We start from the raw sequence: 22,002 nt of genomic DNA on the forward strand, positions 1-22,002 counted from the left end.
AGTTTGCGTATGCACAGATTCCTGCATGTGAATTTTTCTGTGCGTAAGCACATTTCGGCTTTTGTGCTTACATCATATTATAGTGAGAATTCTACACACTGCGTTATGCATGAGGCCCCTGGAGAGGAGGGTCTGTCGGACAGTCGAACCTCGGATTCAGGAGGAACATTGTGGTTTTCGTCCTGGTCGCGGAACAGTGGACCAGCTCTACACCCTTAGCAGGGTCCTGGAAGGTGCATGGGAGTTTGCCCAACCAGTCTACATGTGTTTTGTGGACTTGGAAAAAGCATTCAACTGTGTCCCTCGGGGAATCCTGTGGGGGGTACTCCAAAAGTATGGTAGTCCCTGTACGATCGGTGTCAGAGCTTGGTCCGCATTGCCAGCAGTAAGTCGAACCCGTTTCCAGTGAGAGTTGGACTCTGCCAGGGCTGCCCTTTGTCACCGATTCTGTTCATAACTTTTATGGACAGAATTTCTAGGCGCAGCCAGGGCGTTGAGGGGGTCCAGTTTGGTGGACTCAGGATTGGGTCACCGTTTTTTGCAGATGATATTGTCCTGTTTGCTTCATCAGGCCGTGATCTTCAGCTCTCTCTGGATCGGTTCGCAGCTGAGTGTGAAGCGGCTGGGATGGGAATCAGCACCTCCAAATCCAAGACCATGGTCCTCAGCCGGAAAAGGGTGGAGTGCCCTCTCAGGGTTAGGAGCGAGATCCTGCCCCAAGTGGAGGAGTTCAAGTATCTCGGGATCTTGTTGAGAGAGGGAAGAATGGAGCGTGAGATCGACAGGCGGATCGGTGCAGCATCTGCAGTGATGCAGGCTCTGCATCAGTCTGTCATGGGGAAAAAGGAGCTGGGCCACAAGGCAAAGCTCTCAATTTACCAGTTGATCTATGTTCCTACCCTCACCTATGGTCATGAGCTATGGGTAGTGACCGAAAGAACGAGATCATGAATACAAGCGGCTGAAATGAGTTTCCTCCGCAGGGTGTCTGGGCTCTCCCTTAAAGATAGTGTGAGAAGCTCAGTCATCTGGGAGGGGATCAGAGTAGAGCCGCTGCTCCTCCGCATCGAGAGGAGTCAGATGAGGTGGCTCGGGCATTTGATCAGGATGCCTCCCTGGTGAGGTGTTTTGGGCACGTCTAACCGGGAGGAGGCCCCGGGGAAGACCCAGGACATGGTGAAGGGACTATGTCTCTCGGCTGGCCTGGGAAAGCCTTGGGATTCCCCCCAGAAGAGCTAGAAGAAGTGACCGGGGAGAGAGAAGTCTGGGTATCTCTGCTCAAGCTGCTGCCCCTGCGACCCGACCTCAGATAAGCGGAAGAGGATGGATGGATGGATGGATGGATGGATGGATGGATGGATGGATGGATGGATGGATGGAAGAAAAACAAGCATGTAGTGTCAAGGTTAGGGGCAGTGAGACTTGAACAACCAATGGATAAGAACAGTAAACCCTCAATGAACAGAGCAAAAGCAAGTAATAGGAGTGTGGACGAGCACAAAACAACAGAGACAACATCTGAGATTAAGAACAATATATACATTATATAAACCTGTTTATCCTGAGCAGGATTGGAGGAAACCTGGAGCATACTCCAGCAGATTTGGATGCAAGGCAGAAAAAAATCCCTGGTATGCAATATGTATGATATGGCTGATGTTAAGAACAAAAAGAATATCATATTTCAACTATCTAATTTGAGAGAGAGAGAAAAAAAACTGAAAAAAGGGGGACACATTTTAAAACATAATTCTGCCACTGGATTTTCACAATATCAGGTATTTTGAGCTGTGAATATAAAACTATAAAAACATAAATTAATATAGAATAAATACAAAAAGATATTACTAGGTTTAGTTTTCACCAGTTGGCAGACTGTCTTCAACTATCTGTAGTTCACCAGAGACATTGCAACTCAGGAATTTTACAAGGTTTGTATCGCTTCATTGTTAAATGACTTTTTTAAAGCAAAAGTGATTGGTCAGCAACAATATGCTGATCTTATATGATGACCTTGTCAGTCTCTCGATCAGTTCCGTTTTATTTTCAAAAATGATTTCTCCTGTACAATGTGGCAGATGAATTATTGCCAACAAAATGCAGGCACCTGAGAAATAAACTGAAACGTTACCGACTTGTGATTTTTCTGTCCATATGATAAAGGTTTTGTTGACCAGCACAATCCAACTTCAGGTGTTTGAATTACATGTTGATATACAAGCGCAAAGAAAGGCGGCACAGTAAATCGCTTTCTATTCAGCACGCTTTACACGCCCACATTCAGCTTGCTCTGTCACGGCAAATGCTGTGTGAACACCCGTCCTCCTTCACTGTTCACTGGATGAACATATGCGGGCGGCTCATGGCAGATGACTTTCTGTTTTAGAGTTTAAAGTTACAAGGGTTAATGACTAAAGGCAAGAATATTTATTCTAAAACGAAAACTAAAAATATTTTTAGTAAATTATTATATTATTGCAGTTAGTCTTTCCAGCTACTTTAATAATTTCGTTCGTTTTTTCGGTTTTGTTAATTATTTCAGTTTACAAAATTTTTTTTAGTAATAGTTTCAGTTTTGATTTTAGTCTTCGTTAACTATAAATAACCTTTGCTCCTCTAAACCATTAATTACTCGCTATAATGTAAAATAGTTAATTCTATAATGCTTATGTAACAATTCCCATGAAAATAACAATCTCTTTAAATTGTACATCCGCTTTCCCAAATGCAAGCGGCAGATCCACATAGTGGCTAGTGCGTAGCTCCCGCTCAGGGGTTGGCGAGCAAAGCGAGCAGGGGCCAGAGCCCCCTAGTGTTTTAAAAAGTGGGAAAACAATATATAGTATAGAACCTCAATGCTGAAAAATTAAAAGGAAAACTAAAATGTTTTAATGACTGAGCCTTGTGTAATCTTCACTTATGAAGCCAGTTTAACCATCTAAGCACTCAGCTCTACGCACAATGCTGCACTGCATGGAAATATCTATATATATAAAATCCCTATGTGCGTCCAGGTGTCTGTGTATGGGTGTCTTCTGGTGAAGTGCGCATGTGCGTGGCACGGTGCTATGCGCGATATTACTGTCACAGAAAGTTAGAGGCGTTTTACGGAAATACAAACCAGTATTACTGCGAGAGGAAATTAAAGGTATACAATACAGTGACGCATATTACAGCCACATACAAGCCAGTATTACTGTCAGAGGAGATTAAAGGCATATTACCGACGCGCATGCCTGTATTACCGCCAGAGAAAATTAAAGGTATATTACGGACGTATATTACGGACGTACAAGACGGTATCCTTCAATAAGGGCGCGCACAGGTATCCTTCAATAAGTGCGCGCACAAAAAGGCGAGCCTCAAAAGGACGACCTCAATTGGGCGCAGCGAATAAAGGCGCGCGTAAATAAAGATCTGCACCTGTTGCTCTTCACATATTCCAGAGCCATTTGAACTAAATTATCTACGCGCCCTTATTGAATAGAGCCGTACAAGACAGTATTACTGTCACAGAAAATTAAAGACACACAATACACGGCGGCAGCCCACGAAGAACGGTCAGCTCAGCAAGTAAACATCAACAAAAGAAAGGCTGAAAGAAAGAAAAATACGACCAACAAAAAGAATGAGGTCAAAGTCCCTTGCCATTTAATATAGACTGTTCCTACTAATGTTTATGCACTACTGTTCTAGCGCCCGTTATTATAACGGGCTAAATGACTAGTCAATAAACAAATAGCAATCAGTATTCCACTGACAAAGAAAAATCACCCACCTGAAGGAAAAGGAAAAACCTGGGCAGTGCTGATCTGACCTTTAAACATGTTCACAGCAAATGATTTGGATTCCTGAAAAATAGAGCAAAGGTTATTTGTAATTTAACTGCTGCCAATACAGGAAGAGACATCTTACTAATAATTCAAGTTGTGCATGTCAAAGGAATTCAGTTAATTTACTGTAGTACTAGGGTGTTGTACCGTGGTGGCCATTATGAATGTAGTGAAAGGTCAAGCAAAATGACACCTTTTATTGGCTAACTAAAAAGATTACAATATGCAAGCTTTTGAGGCAACTCAGGTCCCTTCTTCAGGCAAGATGTAATTAATTCAATTTACTGCAACACAACCAACAAAACTAGAAAATAAATTTAAATTATGCCCTCTACCCCTAACCAACTTAAAATTTAAAAAAAAGTATAAATTATGACATTTACGTTGGATGTTAAGAAGGTGCTGTAGAGTGTGGACAGATGTTGTAAAGCTATTCTGCTAATTTGAACTAAACATTTTGTTAGTCACATGAACGCAAAGGAGGCCACAAGGCCAATATGTTCATTTCAAATTTGGCCAGTATGAAAGCTAGTCTGCTCCATGACTACACAGTTTGTCAGTCTTGTGCACAAAATGTTCACCATATGGCCCGTAGATATATTCTACAAGGATGACCCTGCTTCAAGATGAATATTGTAGTGCTGATCAATTTTGATACAGGTCCTTTTAACGCAAATAATCACGATGTTCTTTACCAATTAACAACTTGTAATAGGTGATCAAACCATGTTTTTACAGAAAAGCAAAGATTTCTAAATGCCTCTGAAGCGGCAGATTTACGTGACACTCTTAGCTGGGGACATTGAGACCACCCAAAACTGCAGCCTTGCCAGAGTACTCATTATGAAAGCAGATGGCTAGGATCAGCTGCATATGTAACTGGACTTTGGAATTAGCATTGGATACACATGGATACGGGCACAGCTGTCAGACAGCTGGTACAGAGCTGAAGGAAGTATTTGTTAAGTTACCGCAGGCTTTAAGTGCAATTTCTAGATGGTCTAAAATGAGCACAGGCACTAAACATGTGGGATTAGCAACAAAAAAACCTTGGGGTCAAGGACTGAAGTTGGTCGTGGCTCTTGTATCGGCCATTGAGCCAGAGCAGAAACTGGGAGCTAAATGAACAAGAAAAGCCTGCAGGTAATAAAATCGTCCAGACTGGACAATATATACTCAACTGTGGTCAAAATAGTGTAACACATACAGTAAACCAAATATTTTTGGAATTAGCATATTTTCCTTAAATCTCTAAATAAGGAAATCCCTTATAATTCAGGTATCAAAAGACATTATAAAAAATAAAGAAAACATGCACACACACAACCACACACACACAGTATATATACAGTAACCCAAAACATTCTGTTTCAGATTGCTGCCCCAAAAAATAAAGAATTTATGCCTTCTTTATTCTTTTGTCAACAGCTTTTACATTAAGTATTCATCTGCTTCCTAACACCATTTCCTTCCCCCCAATGTTCAGTTCTTGGTTGAACCACCTCTTGGCAGCTATTACAGCAAATAGTCTTTTGAAGCAAGTCCATATTCATTTTTTACAGCGTGATAAAGCAAGTTTTTCCCCAATGTTAGGTGGCATAAACTGATTTATCCGGAAGGACACTTGATACTTATGATGCTACATCTGGAATAATGTGAGCAGATTTTGTTTTCACATTACAACAAGGCTATGCACAGCTCTAGCAAAGATTACTGGGTATAGGGAAAAACTGATGGGAGTAAAATGTGTTTATCTTAGGCAGGCAGAGACTTAAATGTCACTTGTGTAAATGGGTTTGAATAAAAGTTATAAAATGTATACATAGAGTGGTTGAAAGTTATCCTTTAAAAGTTCATTATTTTACTTAATAAATGCTATTCATTTTACTTATTAAAAACTTATTGAACACATCACTTTGAAGTAGCAAAGTTTTTGATTTAAGAAACCTTAAGACACAGATTAATACTCGGTAACATTTTTAGCTTGAAGAATAAATGTATGTATGAATGTATTTGGTATTAAGGCTTTTTTGCATAACCGAGGCCCCAGTACCCTTTAGCTCTATTATAAAATGCAAGAGCTAGTTATTTTTTACAATGTATAAAATATACATCATTTTAGAATGTAATTTTGTGTGGCAAATTAATATATACCATGATTGTGAAGAAGGGTGTCCTGGTGGCATAATAATAGAGCCGCTGCCTTATACAGAGGAGACCAAAGTTCGTGACCTGGGTCCTACCTGTGTGGAGTTTGCATGTTCTACCAATGTCTACTAGGGTTTCTATCAGGTGCTCAGCAGCGATATATACATAACGAAAACAAGGAACTAGAACTAAAATATTGTTTTTCGTTTTACAAGAAAGAGAACTGAAATTAAGGCAAACAGAGAAACTTAACTAAATAAAATTAAAAAATAGTGCAATGTTAAAGAACTAAAACGAGAACTAAAATTGAGTAAAAACCAAAAACAGCAATAGCATTTTCGTTCAATCCGGTTCAGTCACCCTGAGCGTTCAGTTACGTTGCGCTGTTTACTATGCGGTGATCTTGTACCTTGGGCTTACTATAGTCACGTGGAGCAACTTCCATAAAGGACTGTTTGTTTGTTTGTTGAGCACATCTGAAAGTAACGTGTGGAAATACTTTAATTACGTGTGGAAATACTTTAATTACAGCACAGATGGTAATAAAAGCAACCATAGCGTGCAAGAACAAGAAGAGAGTCTCAGAGTTTCAGTGCAGGACCAACTGGATCAGTACTTCGTGGAAGTCCAGCACTTCTTTGGCACCATGACTGCACTTCAGTACAGGGACGTGCAATCAGAGGATGCATGAAAAGTAAAAAAAATAAATAAATAATAATAATCATCCATCCATCCATCCATCCATCCATCCTCTTCCGCTTATCTGAGGTCGTGTCACGGGGGCAGCAGCTTGAGCAGAGATGCCCAGACTTCCCTCTCCCCGGCCACCTCTACTAGCTCTTCCGGGAGAATCCCAAGGTGTTCCCAGGCCAGCCGGGAGACATAGTCCCTCCAGCGTGTCCTGGGTCTTCCCTGGGGCCTCCTTCCGGTTGGACGTGCCCGGAACACCTCACCAGGGAGGCGTCCAGGAGGCATCCTGATCAGATGACCGAGCCACCTCATCCGACTCCTCTCGATGCGGAGGAGCAGCGGCTCTACTCTGAGCCCCTCCCGGATGACTGAGCTTCTCACCCTATCTTTAAGGGAAAGCCCAGACACCCTGCAGGGGAAACTCATTTCAGCTGCTTGTATTCGCGATCTCGTTCTTTCGGTCACTACCCACAGCTCATGATCATAGGTGAGGGTAGGAACATAGATCAACTGGTAAAGTGAGAGCTTTGCCTTACGGCTCAGAATAATAATAATAATAATAATGATAATGATAGCATAAAATACATTTTCCACTGGTCTGTGCTATAAATTTGTTTTTTGTATAATTCCAATAATTTTGATCATTTATATAGCCAAAAAAATCACTGATCAAGTACAGGGGAGAAACGCAAGGTGCGGTAGCAACGAGCCTCACCTCACTTAGGACTGCGCTTTCTCTCACACACTGGGTTGATGCATGCAATTGGCGTGTGCCTGTTGCTGTCTCTCTGTATGTCGCCAATACAATGTTTGCAAACACGTTTATTATACACCTTGACTTTCCACAGTCTGGCTAATATCTTTAATGAATGTGTGTGACATATTTAGTCTTGCTGAATGGACATAAAACCACAGTGAAAAGGCACAAGGTAAGGCAGACAGTACCGTGCCACACCAAAGGGGGCACATGTGAGCCCAACAGGTCCTTGTTGCTGGTGTTTTTCTACACAGAGGCTCTGATATCAGAATGTCAAGTGCACTGCAGCGGTCCTTTTTATTTTTTCTTCCAAATGACTGCCAAAATGGAAGATTAAGACTTTTAAAACTAAAAGAAAATAAGGCAGACTTTTACAAGAAAGGTAAGACCATAAATGGTTTTCAATTTTATAAAAAAAAAAATGGGATCAGACTAAGAAAAAATATCTAATATTTAAAAACTAAATTTTGACCTAAAATAAAATATTTTGTTTTCTTGTTATCCTTTTGTTGAACAGTCTGTATTAAAATTGATTAAAGCATCAGAATTAAAAGCTTTTAAAAACAACTAAATATTTCAATTAAGGTCAAAATTAAAATCCATTTTTTTTTGTACACCACCCTATACTTTCATTTGTATTGAATGAGTATGAATTGTGGAATTGCAACGGTAAATTTAGAACACATGGAGCGCGCAGAGCAAATGCGCTCTCTCCGCTCTCTCTCGCGCTGCTATAAATGTATCGTTCTGTTTTAGCCAAATGTGTACCTTACCTACAGTATGTGTGTGTAAAGAATGCTGATGAGATATGAAACATAACCAGTGGTCAATGTGCATGCTGCCAATTGAATAGTGAATAAGATATGGGTTCATATACAGTATTTGTAAATCTGATTCTGAAGGTGTCAGTGCCTCACCAGCCATGAACCTCACCGCATGTCACTGCTTCAGGACTGGCAGCAGAAATCATCAACATTCAGTCTTGCTGGTGCCCCTCATAGTGCCAAGGACCTTGTCTGTGCACCTGCATTACAGGCACTCATCAAGTGAATATTTTCACTGTGTGGCTATCTGTGCAGCGGGTGTTGTTGCAACATGAACACATTTCTTGAAATTCGTGCTTGTTTAAAGCTTAACAGCAACGTGCTTGCACAGACTGGTTTCTGGGTTGAAACATTCAGTCTTGCTAACTGTACTCATTAGGCCACTTAATCAAGCTGTGTTTAACAGCATTATGAACTGTTAGTGTATTTTGTTGACTGAAACAAAATTTGCATTGAAATATGTGTAGGCCAGCATTTGTGGTCATGCAACAGAAAAAAAAAACTAAAATCGTGCTAATATTATATAAAAAGGCCAGAACTAAATAAAATAAAAACAAAAATTTTAAACACAGAACTAAATAAAAATAAAAATTGTTGACTCCCATGAAAAATTGAACAAAATAAAGAGATTAATTTTATAAAATAAAATAAAAACTAAAACTACAATTAATATCAGAACTGACATCGCACTGGTGCGGAGGTTTCCTCCCACTCTCCAAAGACATGCAGATTAGGTAAACTGGTGATGCTAAATTGGCCCCAAGTGTGTGTGTGTGGGGGGGTGTGTTTACCGTGCAATAGATTGGCACCTTGCGCCCTATATTAGCTGGGATTGGCTCCAGCATCTCCCGCAACCCTGGTCTGGATTAAGCAGGTTAGAAAATGAAATGATAGCATACATATATAAGAACAATCTGGAAGTGTGTACATGTTGAGGAACAGGGGACAATAAACAAAATAAATGTCTACAAAGCACAGTATCTGTTTGTTTTTAATGGATTGAATACTAAAGCACTGTATAGACATATTTAAAACACACATGCATTTCAGAATCAGAATCACTTTATTGCTAGCATGTGAAACACACCAGAATTGACTTTGGTTGGGTGCAAAATATAGGATATAAGACATAACCAACTCGAGACAATACAATTTCAACCCCCCATTAACCTGACACTGTGCAAACCACTATACAAATACAGCAATTTTGAACACTACATTTACAAACATACAGGCTTTGGTTGTTGCTCCTTAGTGTTCCTCAGGGCAGGAACAAGTGACAAAAAATACTACATTGTGATCCATTAATGGAGAACAGACAGCCATGCAGACTGATGGGGTGTTGTGATGGCTAGCATACTTAACGTTCAACCAAGAAATCCACGATTGATTCCCACCTATTATAATAACCATTTTCTTTAATTAAGCATTTACCCTACTATTATTATTTTGTAATCAGAAGGGGAAAAAGAACTTTTCCAATACTTAAATACTTACAAATTGTTACCAAACTGAATTACTCTTAAACTTGTTGTACACGGTGTTCGTGTAGTATTTAACTATTGTAACTACTTTTTACATTTTTGATTTTCTCAAGGTGGGCTCAGCAGCTCAGCTACTAATTAAATAAAGTCCTTGTATAGTTTTCCTTTTTATTTAAGTCTTATTCTGCATCGCCTTGCTTGGAAATATTTTATAAAGCAAGTAACATTTACAACAATATACATGAATGTGTCAAACATTAGGCTAACCAGGCCACATAGAGCAAAGCAAACAGCAATGACAAGAAAGGGTGAAGTATTCTGTCTCCTGGATAGCCAACATAGCCTCATTGTGAAATACGACATCACAATACAAACACTGAAGTAAACATTAAAAATGCAAGCTAATCTGTGTAAATTATTTCACAGAAACAACAAACTGAGGTATTTCACAAGTTAAACTTTGGTTCAGTCAACCCAGTGCTCCAGCTTTATCTTTTCTTACCAGGACAGCAGTTTTCTTCTCAGCACTAGACTTGGAGGAGGTCTCCACTTCTGCATCAGTCTTGTCAAAAACTGCCTAAAATTGAATATAAAAGAAGATCAGTTGGACAGCTGCTGTGTGGGAGGAAAAAGAAAAGCAAAGTCCAAATCCAAGACACCACATTGTTGCCAACTTTATAATACTGTCTAATGAAACAGTCTATAACTATATACTGGAAAAAGAGGTAGGACAGGATAAAACAGTACTGCTGGGCAGTTTAGGCTGAAATACCCAACTGCCACTGTCAAAGTGACTTGTATTCATGATATCCCTTTGCGTAAAGAGTATTGGTTGTCTATACAGTATCCTCTCTCTCTCTCCCTTATGTGTACTGGTAAAAAAGACATGCCAAATTAACATTCTCAGAACACAGTTAATCCAATTCAGGGTCGCTGGAGGGCCCTAGACAAGGTGTCAGTGCACCACCGAGCCCACTAACACAAACAAACAAAACATTCTTTCATGTAATTGTCCCAGAAAGACCATTTAAATCATCAATTAAGGTGACGCAAATTTCTTTGGATGGAAGACTGGAGTCCTAGGAGAAACACCTAAGCAAATAAAAGAAGAATGTAACAACTCCACAAAGACAGGAACTAGACAAAAGATTCATGAGGCAACCTCACTAACCACTATACCATCTTATTAATATGGTTTAACTAAAACATTTGTCCAGACCAATCAACTAACAGGAAATAAACAGATAGAGTGTGATGAATTAAACCTTAAAAAATGAAGGCAGACATTTAGAATTCACTAGGGGTAGTACAATACCCTGGCTCATTAAACTTCAAGCCCTAACACATTTATGCCCAAACAGCAGCATGAGTAGCAGGGGTGAGACTGGTGGGTGTTCTATGGCCACACAATGAAACAAAAACTGTAAAAATAATCTTATTTTGGAAGTGCTTTACACTGGAGTATTTTGTTGATTAAAGCCAGGTGTATTGTATTTAATAAATCATACAGCATATATTTATACCTGTATATCTGGGGGTACTGTATCTGAATGGACAGCTTGACAATTTCCACAACACTAAGACCGACCCCTACATTGGCACTTGCCTGTCATAAAGCATTTAAAATCATTGGAAGCCTAGTAAGAGGGCAGCTAATCTCCACTGATTTTGAAAGAAGACATTTTGCCAGAAGCCTGATTAAGCAGCAGACACAGCTTTTCAGACTGCCCAGACAGCAGCCTCCTTCTAACCCTCACTATTCTTATTCACCTTTGTCCCACTTTCCAACAGTATGTGTGTGTGTGTGTGTGTGTGTGTGCTGTCACAAGATACAGTGTCATACCTACATTCAACTTTACCCTAGATTAAAAAAAAGGTATGTTTACAAGTTACCATGTCAAGGGAGGGGACAGCATAGTTGAATAATGAGAGCAGTGGCTGAATTTTAACAACCCAAAAATTTAAAACAACAAGCCTGTCTTTTCTTTGTTAAAAGCTGAACAGCTTGCACTTGATTATCAGCATCGTCAAAAATTTAACACAAGTAATGAAAGGGGATTTAAGGCATATAGTCAGCTATTTAAATGTAATAAACAATTCTGTTGCATCTATGAACATTTAGACAGTAACTGGCAAAACTGTAAAAGAAGTTAATAAATCTCTATAAATGTAATTCAGCAAAGGATTTACATTTTAGAAATCTAAAAGTATCCTGAATCTTTGACCTCTAAACTAACAAGGTTTATATAGCAACTGTTGTAGTGGACACCATCACACACTTATAAGAAAAGCAAGTCTTTAATCTCAATAACCAGCAAGTCCGAATCGCAAATCTAAGAATGGCAATCACTTTCTGTTCCCTCCAATACTTGGAGGGATGAAATATCATGGAGGGTGGGTGCGTCCTGGGAAAGTTCATTTAATTAAATAAACAAATTTGTACTAAAGCGGTTTCTTTTTGGAGCTGTGACTCATCTGCGCCTTCGTTTATTGTTTTTATCCATGCAGTCTCTTTTTTGTTTTTCTATGGCTGTGTCGTCAGCGAGAAGTCGTTTGATGACGGCGGCGGATTCGCGTGCTGAAGTGAACATGGCGGCGGATCCGGTGCGGTGGTGTGGGCGGTCGCGTTCGGACGGCTGTTCAACCTGGCGTGCACGCTTTACCTCAGGTTTAGTTCACGGGTCATAGCCATGGTAAAGTTTTCATTTAATTAAATAAACATATTTGTACTAAAGCGGTGCTCTTTCATTGTGGAGCCGAGACGTCTTTGCTTCTGGTGTGTCTGAAGCGCGTCGTAGGAGCATCTGTGTATTGTTTTTATCCATGTGGTCTCGTCTTTGTTGTTCTGTGGCTGTGTCGTTAGGTAGAAGTCGTTTACTGTTAGGAAGCATACTCCAACTTACACACACTGACTGCTGGCACAGTGGATTAGAGCAGGTGTAGTTTACAGGTCGTGGTGTTTGGGCACCACGCACTGACTCTGGGAACTACGGGCTCGGTTTTGTATTACAAATCGTTGAGCTCTTCTCATTTGGAGCCGTGACTCCTTTGCCTCTGCTGACACCGACTGCTGGCACAGTGCATTAATCCCAATGAATTTTCATGAACAGTGGACTCATTATAGAATGCATTCTCAGCTACCTAGCGGAATTGTTCAGCGTCTGTCCGTCATTCCCGTCTTTGGCTTTTTCTTTGTTGGAATACTGAACGTCTTAAACCTTTTAAACGACTTTGTAGCCTTTCTGCAGTTTCTTTTTGGATCTGTGCCTCTCTTGCATCTTGTGTTGCAGAAGCGCATTGTAGGCGCCTTCATTCATTGTTTTTATCCATACAGGCTCTGTTTTGTATTTGTAATCGTTGAGCTCTTTGTTTTTGGAGCCGTGACTCCTTTGCTTGTGCTGTTTCAGAAGCGCGTTGTAGGCGCCTTCGTTCATTGCCTTTATCCACACGGGCTCGTTTTTGTATTTCCGTTAGTTGAGCGGTTTCTTTTTTGAGCCGTGACTTCTTTGCTTCTGGTGTTTGTGAAGCGCGTTGTAGGAGCCTCCGTTTATTGTTTTTATCCATGCGGTCTCATTTTTGTTTCTCTGTGGCTGTGTCGTTAGGTACAACTCTTACTTTTAATACTGAATTTCCGTTATGTGATTCAAATATGCCACACAGACCGCTGGCACAGTGGATTAGAGCAGGTTTAGTTCACAGGTTGTGTTGTTTGGGCGCCACCTACTGACTCTGGGAAGCCGCTGGGTTTGACTCTGAGGCGCAGTGCGCATGCGGTGCGTCCGCCGTCCGTGCATAAATTAAACTGTCGTTTAGTAATACAGTAATCCCTCCTCCATCGCGGGGGTTGCGTTCCAGAGCCAACCACGAAATAAGAAAATCCACAAAGTAGAAACCATATGTTTATATGGTTATTTTTATATATTTTAAGCCCTTATAAACTCTCCCACACTATTATAAACATTTCACGCACAATTATACACTATAAACCCTTTATATTCTCTTAGATATTAGGTAAGATTCATTGAAATTATGTATGTAAACACAGTTTACATACAGTAAAACCTAAATATTATTTTAAAGATATCGAGCGTCTCCGATATCACATATGTTACAGCCATTACGACAGACAGGCCACCCATCAATAAATACGTACAATGCAAGAAAAATTGTATACAGTAAAATGTGTGTACAGTGACACTAAACTATGTACATGTAATAAGTACTGTACGTAAATAATTAATTATGGTTACTCACCAACAATGACACAACGACTTGTCTGATAACGATGAGTTTAATTTTACTGCACAACAAAGGATAGCGTTACAGCTCTTCTAAAGGAGCCTCTTCAGGCGACTGTTTAGCACCGCCGTTGTTCTTCTTCCATCACTCTTCAATCCAAATCCCTAAAGCAGATTCCATCCAGACTACTGCCTTATCACGTCCACTTGCAACTCATTTTGCGCCCTGGTTAAAAGACACTGTGGCCGTAGATCTTGTATGCTTTTCCTCCTTTTTAAATAAAAAGAATCATGGACTCATTTATGCTGTAATGGTGTCCTGCAGCGGTGTAGCGGTTTCCTTCCTTCAACATATCCAAAACTTTTACCTTTTCTGCAATCATTTGCATCTCAATGCTGAATGAGTGAGATTAGACTTCCTGGTTAATGCAGCACTCCGTCGCTGAGCCAATCAGCAGCACACAGGAACTTAACCGCGTGCTCTGATTGGGTAGCTTCTCAGCCATCCGCCAATAGCGTCCCTTGTTTCAATTCAAATGCGTCCCTTGTTTGAATTCAAATGGGCAAATCAACTGAGGAAGCACATGTACTGTAGACCGCAGACATCCGCGAAGCAGTGAAAAATCCGCGATATATATTCACATATGCTTACATTTAAAATCCGCAATGGAGTGAAGCCGCGAAAGACGAAGCGCGATATAGCGAGGGATCACTGTATAGATGACAAACTGCTTGGAACTTCTTGGAACACAAAGAAATCCACCAATGAGACATGCTCACATCACCTTTGCAAACAAGCTAAATCATTTCTTTAGACAGCAAATCAGCTTGTGCAAAGAACAATAAAGAGCAACTTTAAATTTGGCTGGTGGGAGTCAGTATAACATCTGATGGGCTGGCACCTTACCTGAGCCACCACCGACTTTGTGCTCACTCTTGCCAGGATAGGCTTCTGCCATGAGTAACCCACAAGCAGTCCATCAATTTTATCGTCTTTCAAAGCACTAATATAACAGATTAATAAAGAATTAATACATTTTATATAGTGACCTTCATATTGAATATGATCATAAACTACTTTAGCAAAAAGCTCTGAAGTGTTTTGGGATTCACAAAGAAAGGTCAATCAAGCTAACAACAAAAAAAACTAATAATTAACTTACCAATTTGAAGGATCACAGAATGAATTGCATAACTAACGTGTGTCAAATATATATTCCAACAATTTTTTTAACACTACATGCAAATTAGACAAAAATCTGGCCAACTTTCCTCATCTTGCATTACTAGCCAAGAAGAAATTATTGCGACAAGTGGTGATAAAGACACAGATGGTATTACCAAAATGTACCACTTTTTCCAAAAAAAAAAATTGGAAACAGTAAAGAAAACTGGCAACAGCACTGGGAACATGTCCTTACAATGAGATCTTCAGGTTATGAATAGAAATTAGACCTCTGGAAAACATATCCTTCATTATTGGTGAGAAAGATGGTCTCACGTGAGTCAAAGTTGAACATTTTACACAACTTTTGACTCCGACTCTGGCCTAAACCCACTTTCTTGGTAGTGCCATCAGACACCTTCTTCACTGGGGTATATGTTTCGGAAACATCCCTTCCTTGGATCTTACTGGAATAAAATATCTGCTTACTTATTATACAGTCTAGGGTTCACAATAATCTATAAACTTTTAATTACCCGTTTTTGGTTAACACCTTTTGGGGCATTACTACTTGATGCACAATCTACTGTGATAATTTATACAGCACCTCTAGCATGCGGTCTAGTCTACTACTACCACCACCTACTATCCGTATTTGGAGAACACCTGATGGGGCACTACTACTTGACATGCAATCTACTGTGATAACTTGCACGACACCTCTAGCATGCGGTCTAGTCTCAGATGGAAGAACCCTAACCCACCTATCATTTTAAAAGCAGAAAAGAAAATGTATTTTAACCAAGGAAATTGGATCCATGAGGCAACAAGTATTAACCACGGTGCCACCATCCCACACCTGGTTATTGTTCACTTGGTGTTCTCAAATTCTTCTCATGTTTGGGTGGGTTTCATTCAGCTACTCTGATTTTCCTCCCAAATTCCCAATGAAGTGCTGGTTAGATTGACTGGTTACTCCAAATTGTAAAAGCAAGCAGAGGTGTATGTCCGTATCGTATACATTTGCAAATAAGTTCTCCCACGGATAAGTCGGGCCTTGATTTTACCGTATAATTTCTGGTATTTTATAATGTCGGTCATGTAAGTCGAATGCGGAGAACTCACGTTATTGCTAACGGCCACTTGAGAGTAACCACGGAGCACACTGCCTTTTTTTTTCAATGTGGGTGCGGCAATGTGCTGTATCAGCTTGTGTTCCTAACCTCTCTCTCTCTATTGTGCCTATGTGACCCGAACTATTTCGAAGAAACGTTTGGACTGATTTGTGTTTTTTGTATCTCACATCCTCATATACCTTTATCGTAAGAGCATCCCTTATCTATGATGGAGCGTTCGATCAGAAAAAAAATATGAAGATGGTTTTAAATTAAACATCATTGAAGTAGCAAAAGAAATTGGTAACTACGCTGCTGCAACAAAATTCGATGTGTTTGAGAAACTGGTGCGAGATTGAAGGAGGCAAGAAGATTGGCATGTAAGTCGGGGTCTGATTTTATGATCAATTTTTCGGGCTTCAAGACCCAACTTATACGTGAGTATATATGGTATGTGTCCTGTCCAGAGCAGTTTTCTGTCAGCAACCAATTCGATTTGAATATGCCATGTGTGATTTATTTGTAACTTACTCATTAGCATGACTGCCTCACGGATTCAGTGCCCAGGATTAGCACATTTGCCCCAGCTGCATGGTTACTCTGGCCTCTTATCCACATTCATAAAGACCTGCAAGCTACTGTAGGTTAACTGGCAACTCTAAATGAACTCTAGTGAAAGTCACAGAAAATGTGTGAATTTTTGTAGCCTAATATGGACTGGCACTGTGTTCAAGTTAGACTTCGACCTTGCACCTAATGATGCTGGGGATGTCTTCAGCTCCCCTATTATCATAAATAAGCTTGACTGGGATTAAGAATTTACACCTGTATGTAGGTATTTTTTCAAATGGCTGTCTTCACAATAAGCATCATAAATGCGACTCTACTCGACCGTCCAGTATTCTGTATGAATTAATAATATGCAATGTTTAAAGTGAAAAGCATGTTTGCCTCATATTGTATCATTTTCCATGGAAAAAATACATTTTTATGGCATTGAATACAGTAAGTATTCCTTGACTTGTATAGCACAGTTTAACATGATATATAGTAGCAGAATGTTATGTTACAGAGTAAGTACTTCAAAATGAAATAAAAAAGGTATATACAATCATTAAAGGAAAATCAATATACAAATCAGGCAGTATAAAAATTGTGTATTTTGAAGCTCTGGAACTTTGCATTCAGTCTCAGTTTAGCAAAGTGTGCCCTTTTAGTCTAACAGCCTGGCAGCTTTGTTTGGATCAATTGATAAATTTGAAATCTGTGGAGGTCTTGTGCATTCTAAAGCTTAAAAACCAACATTTTAAAAAGCTCAACAGGTATATAAACATTCAATGTGTCAATCAACATTTTGAATTGCAAGAAAAATGAAAGGGTATTACTTGTGTAAACATGCAGGAGATAGCCTTCTGCATTTTTCATCATTTAAAGTGAGGCCTTCTTCCATACTGGATATTGTCATTAATGACAATCAAGCCAGGGTATGTATGTGTGTGTGTTTGTGTACACTAGCATTGAACAGGTACTAAAACGCTGACTTTGGTATTGACCCCAGCTCTTAAACCTAAATACCAGTATCAAAACGGTTCCAAAGCAAACAAGAGATGACTCCCCTCAAACCCACCATGTCACAAGTGTTTCGTTCCCCAGACCTGAATGCATGCTGCACTTTGTACATCTATAACAGCAGACTTCTCATGAGACTATCCAGCAAGTTTGCATTAATATATGTTCGAAAGGAGAGTTTGAGTGGTTCTGAATTGGGTTCCCCTTAAGAGTTCTGATCATTCTTATAAAAATGTCAGAGAAAGAGATGCTAGGAAACCAACATTTACTATGCTTTCATCCCACGGCCCACATGCATACACACCTCTCTGCCCATTTACACTGCTTTAATCCTCCATAATAGGAGCCTCCTCTTTGGACTATTCCACTCAATTACATACATACATTTCTGTTCGAAGAACAGTTTGGGCCCTTTAGTGATTCGTACATATATATTAAACTCAAACAGTGGGCAGGCACTTTGGAGTTCCGATTGCAGTTAGAAACTACTGAACACTAGGTGTTTGAAAACTACCATTAACTTTTGTTCCAAAATGAGTGAAATGCTGGTACTGAACGGTTTTACAAAGCGGATAAATATGGTACTTTTTCAGCACTGGTATACCATGCAACCCTACTATACACTGCATATAAAACAAGTTCAAACAGGCACCATGAATTTGGAAAGTCTCTGCAGCCACACAAAGAATTGAGAGCATAAAGAATAATCTCAGCACTCCACTAACAAAAAATTATCTGCAATCACAGAACACCTACAATAAACTGTACACGCTATGTTTTGCCAAATGACAGGAAAGATGTTATCTCTGCAAGTGACGACTTGGAAACTAGAGGTAAAAGTCCACAATCATTTCCATGTTTACTCTTTATTTAGAAGACTAAGCATTCAGAGTCAGACTACAGTACAGTCGTCATCACTTTCCCGCTCTTTAAATGGAAAACCAGCCTGATGGCAACACAGGGCACTGTGGTTAGCGATGCTATAACACAAGAAACTGTGCAAAATCCACATATTCACAAGAGTTTTTCTTTGGATACAGTGTTGGCTCCCATACCCCAAAGACAGTATTAAACTGTCACAGTTTAAGAGTGTCCTGCAATGAAATGGTCCCTGCCTTACAATAGATGCTGCCTTATTATAACACAAATTCAGACTTATGGGATGTTAAGCGAGTTTACAAAACAAACTGAAGGATGAAAACTCCTATAGACCTCTTTCTTCTCCATATTTTCCTTAAGATAATTCTAAATTTAACAAACTGATACTTGGGGATGTCATTTGGGCAACAGAATACTGTTTGTGGAATATGTGCTTAATAATATGCATATAAGTTGAGGTCAAAGTTATAGTACAACACTTTGATTGGGGTTACAAGATGCTAGGGAAGAAATGCAATTTATCATTCAGAGAACTAAAAATGCATTGTGCAGAATTAACTAAAACCTAACTAATTGAAAAAAGAAAGGACAAGAACTAAAATATATTCTCTCAAAATAATTTTCTCTATATTATCTATTATATAATACATACATACAGTACATACGTTCACACAGAGAAGTACACACACTATAAATATAAACACACACATAGTAAAATTATTAGTATGTTTTGTCACACATTTAAGACTGGGGAGGGTGTCATGGGTTATGCTCAAAGGAGACATTGGGGAGAGAGATGGTGAAACACCACTGATAACATGGTTTATGTTTCCCCTAGAGTGAAGGGGAAAGCACTGAAAGACGAGCAACATCCCTTCTGGGATTAATGCCACTAGCCCCGCCTCTTCCACACACCCACAGTAATTAAACCACCAAACAGGTGAACACACACAAGCTGCCACAATTACAAACCCCAGGAATTCACCTCTAATGGGATACGAGGGGTCAAAGTTACTCCTTAACACAAATTTAAATAAATGGGAATCGATAACATAGGCATGTGAAGTGACACTTTATGCTTTTTTGAGGTTGCTGATCTTGAATGTGACAATATTTTTGATTCTTTACCAGTGGTCCTAGTGCTCTAAGAGCCACTGCTGGAAGGTTAAAATTGACAGATTTCAAACATAACCATGTAGAATAGCATTTTAGACTATTTCAAGATTACAAATATGATGTTTTTTTTCCCCCTTTACTGGGTTATCTAGCCTAATTTGGAACTCTACCAGAATTGTGAAAAATGACAATCAAACATTTTTAGACATTAAACATTTTAAAAGAAGCACACATTTAAATATTTCAAAATTAATATTTTATCTGATGCAACTATTAATGTTTAAGTAAATTACTACATTTCTTATGATTATTCCAAACTTTTATTTTCATTTTCATTTGGACATTAAACAGGGTGATACCTGGAGCCCCATCTCTTTATGTTTGTGCCTAGTACTTCTTTGCATTGTTATATGCATGTTTTATACATTATATAGATTTTTTTGCATTCATTACAAGATTTCACATTGTTTACATTTGAACATTATGTTGTATTTCTACCCCAACTATAACTTTTAATTTTTATCGCACCGTGAAAAACTGAATTGAACACTTGAATTGTTTCAACCCACCCCAACACCCTGTACACACACTTTAACTGATAGGACAAAATTTGAAAAGACCACACAACTATTCTAATTACTTTAATGTCCACAATTGGCAGGAATCTAGTAGTCCCTGTGGAAACTATTCTTAACACATTTAGTGTGACTGTTAGTGCACAGGGGTGACTTTCAAAATTGCAGTCACAGGACCTACATAACTTGAATGCATTCTTGCATTCTTTGGTACTGCCTCACTGTAGCAAAAAGGAAGGGAATGCCTCAGAACTCACGTTTTCTCAACCATTTCCAAATCAAACTATTGTCTTTACAGCTTGCAGTATAATAAAACTTTTTTGGCTGTAGACCAGTGAGAAACATAAGGATGGAAAGCTGCCAGCCTCTGTGCCATTTTACCATTTAGTATGAGATATGCCCAAATGCGGTAAAAGCAAAAATACATTTGTATTGAAGGAAAAAACACAGACTCAGTGTTGACCGTAACTGAATGAATGACAATATAAAACAAGAACACCGATTTCTCTGTTAAAAACCTATTATTTTATGTTGCTGGTCATACAGATCAAACAAGAATCCTAACTCAGCCTTTCAGCATGTAGAGATACTGTGTAAAAATGGTAGCCTCCAAACCACACAAAGTAGAAGCCACTTGCATATAAAACTAGTGGAATCCACACTAGCCAAGTTAAATGTCCTTTATATGGTGTACTAATGTAACAATGGTATTTGCAGCTCACTAAGCATGCTTGCCAACCTACCAAATGTCACCCGAGTAATTTCTACACAAGCACTGCCAGCAATCTGCATGACCAATACCTTTAACTGCCAAAGGGAAAAAAATATCTTCCAAAGCAAGCAATGACACTGACGGATGTGAACACTGCCCACAGTCTTTAAGTACATTTTATGTGGTGCACAAGACGGCACAAACATTAAGCACACATCAACATTTGTTTTACTTAGCGGGCACAAATTCCAAATTACAATAAATAGCATGGTATAACTACAGGTAACTGTAATTACCACAACACAAGAATTCATCTTTCATTGAAGATCACAGAGAGAGTTAGAGAGAGATAGAGATAGAGAGAGATAGATAGAGATAGAGAGAGATAGATAGAGTGAGATAGTTAGAGAGATAGTTAGAGAGATAGTTAGATACCTTATTAATCCCAAGGGAAGTATAGATCAGTGTTGTAGACTGAACTAGCAAACATTTAATTTACAGTTGAAAGCCAAGTCACTCTGCACTCTTACGTAAAACTTCAAATTCAGTGACTCAGTACATTGAGGGCAGACTCCACTGTCCTATAATACAGACAATCCTGGCTTTCTTAGTGCTGTTGAGACTTCCTGAGGGTAGCCAAGATGTGTTGTACCCATCAAAGACAATGTGAACTTGTGGTTACCCAAAAAGATATATACAAATTTTCCAGTGTTATGTAGACAGACTGTAACCTTTAAGTACAAATATCAATTGCGGTAAACATTTTGTATTCAGCATGTGCTACACTGAGATGCACAGTTGCGCATCATGAAAAAAATTAATCATTAAATAAATCCATCCATCCATTTTCCAACCCGCTGAATCCGAACACAGGGTCACAGGGGTCTGCTGGAGCCA

The 22,002-nt window shown here is 39.3% G+C and overlaps 1 protein-coding gene across 3 annotated transcripts in view; it reads right to left on the reverse strand.

The window, feature by feature from the left end:
• The window catches only part of acadvl (acyl-CoA dehydrogenase very long chain), a 966,944-nt gene that overhangs the window by 939,374 nt on the left and 5,568 nt on the right, over positions 1–22,002 (reverse strand). For all 3 annotated transcript variants that reach the window (XM_051924341.1, XM_028798459.2, XM_028798458.2), the window contains exons 3-4: positions 10,239–10,313; positions 3,779–3,851 (exon numbers count right to left, since the gene is read on the reverse strand). In XM_051924341.1, the coding sequence (XP_051780301.1) occupies positions 3,779–3,851; positions 10,239–10,313 (148 nt within the window). The remainder of the gene's footprint in view (positions 1–3,778; positions 3,852–10,238; positions 10,314–22,002) is intronic.

The sequence above is a fragment of the Erpetoichthys calabaricus genome, chromosome 3, assembly GCF_900747795.2.
Source record: "Erpetoichthys calabaricus chromosome 3, fErpCal1.3, whole genome shotgun sequence".
Taxonomy (NCBI): Eukaryota; Metazoa; Chordata; class Cladistia; order Polypteriformes; family Polypteridae; genus Erpetoichthys; species Erpetoichthys calabaricus.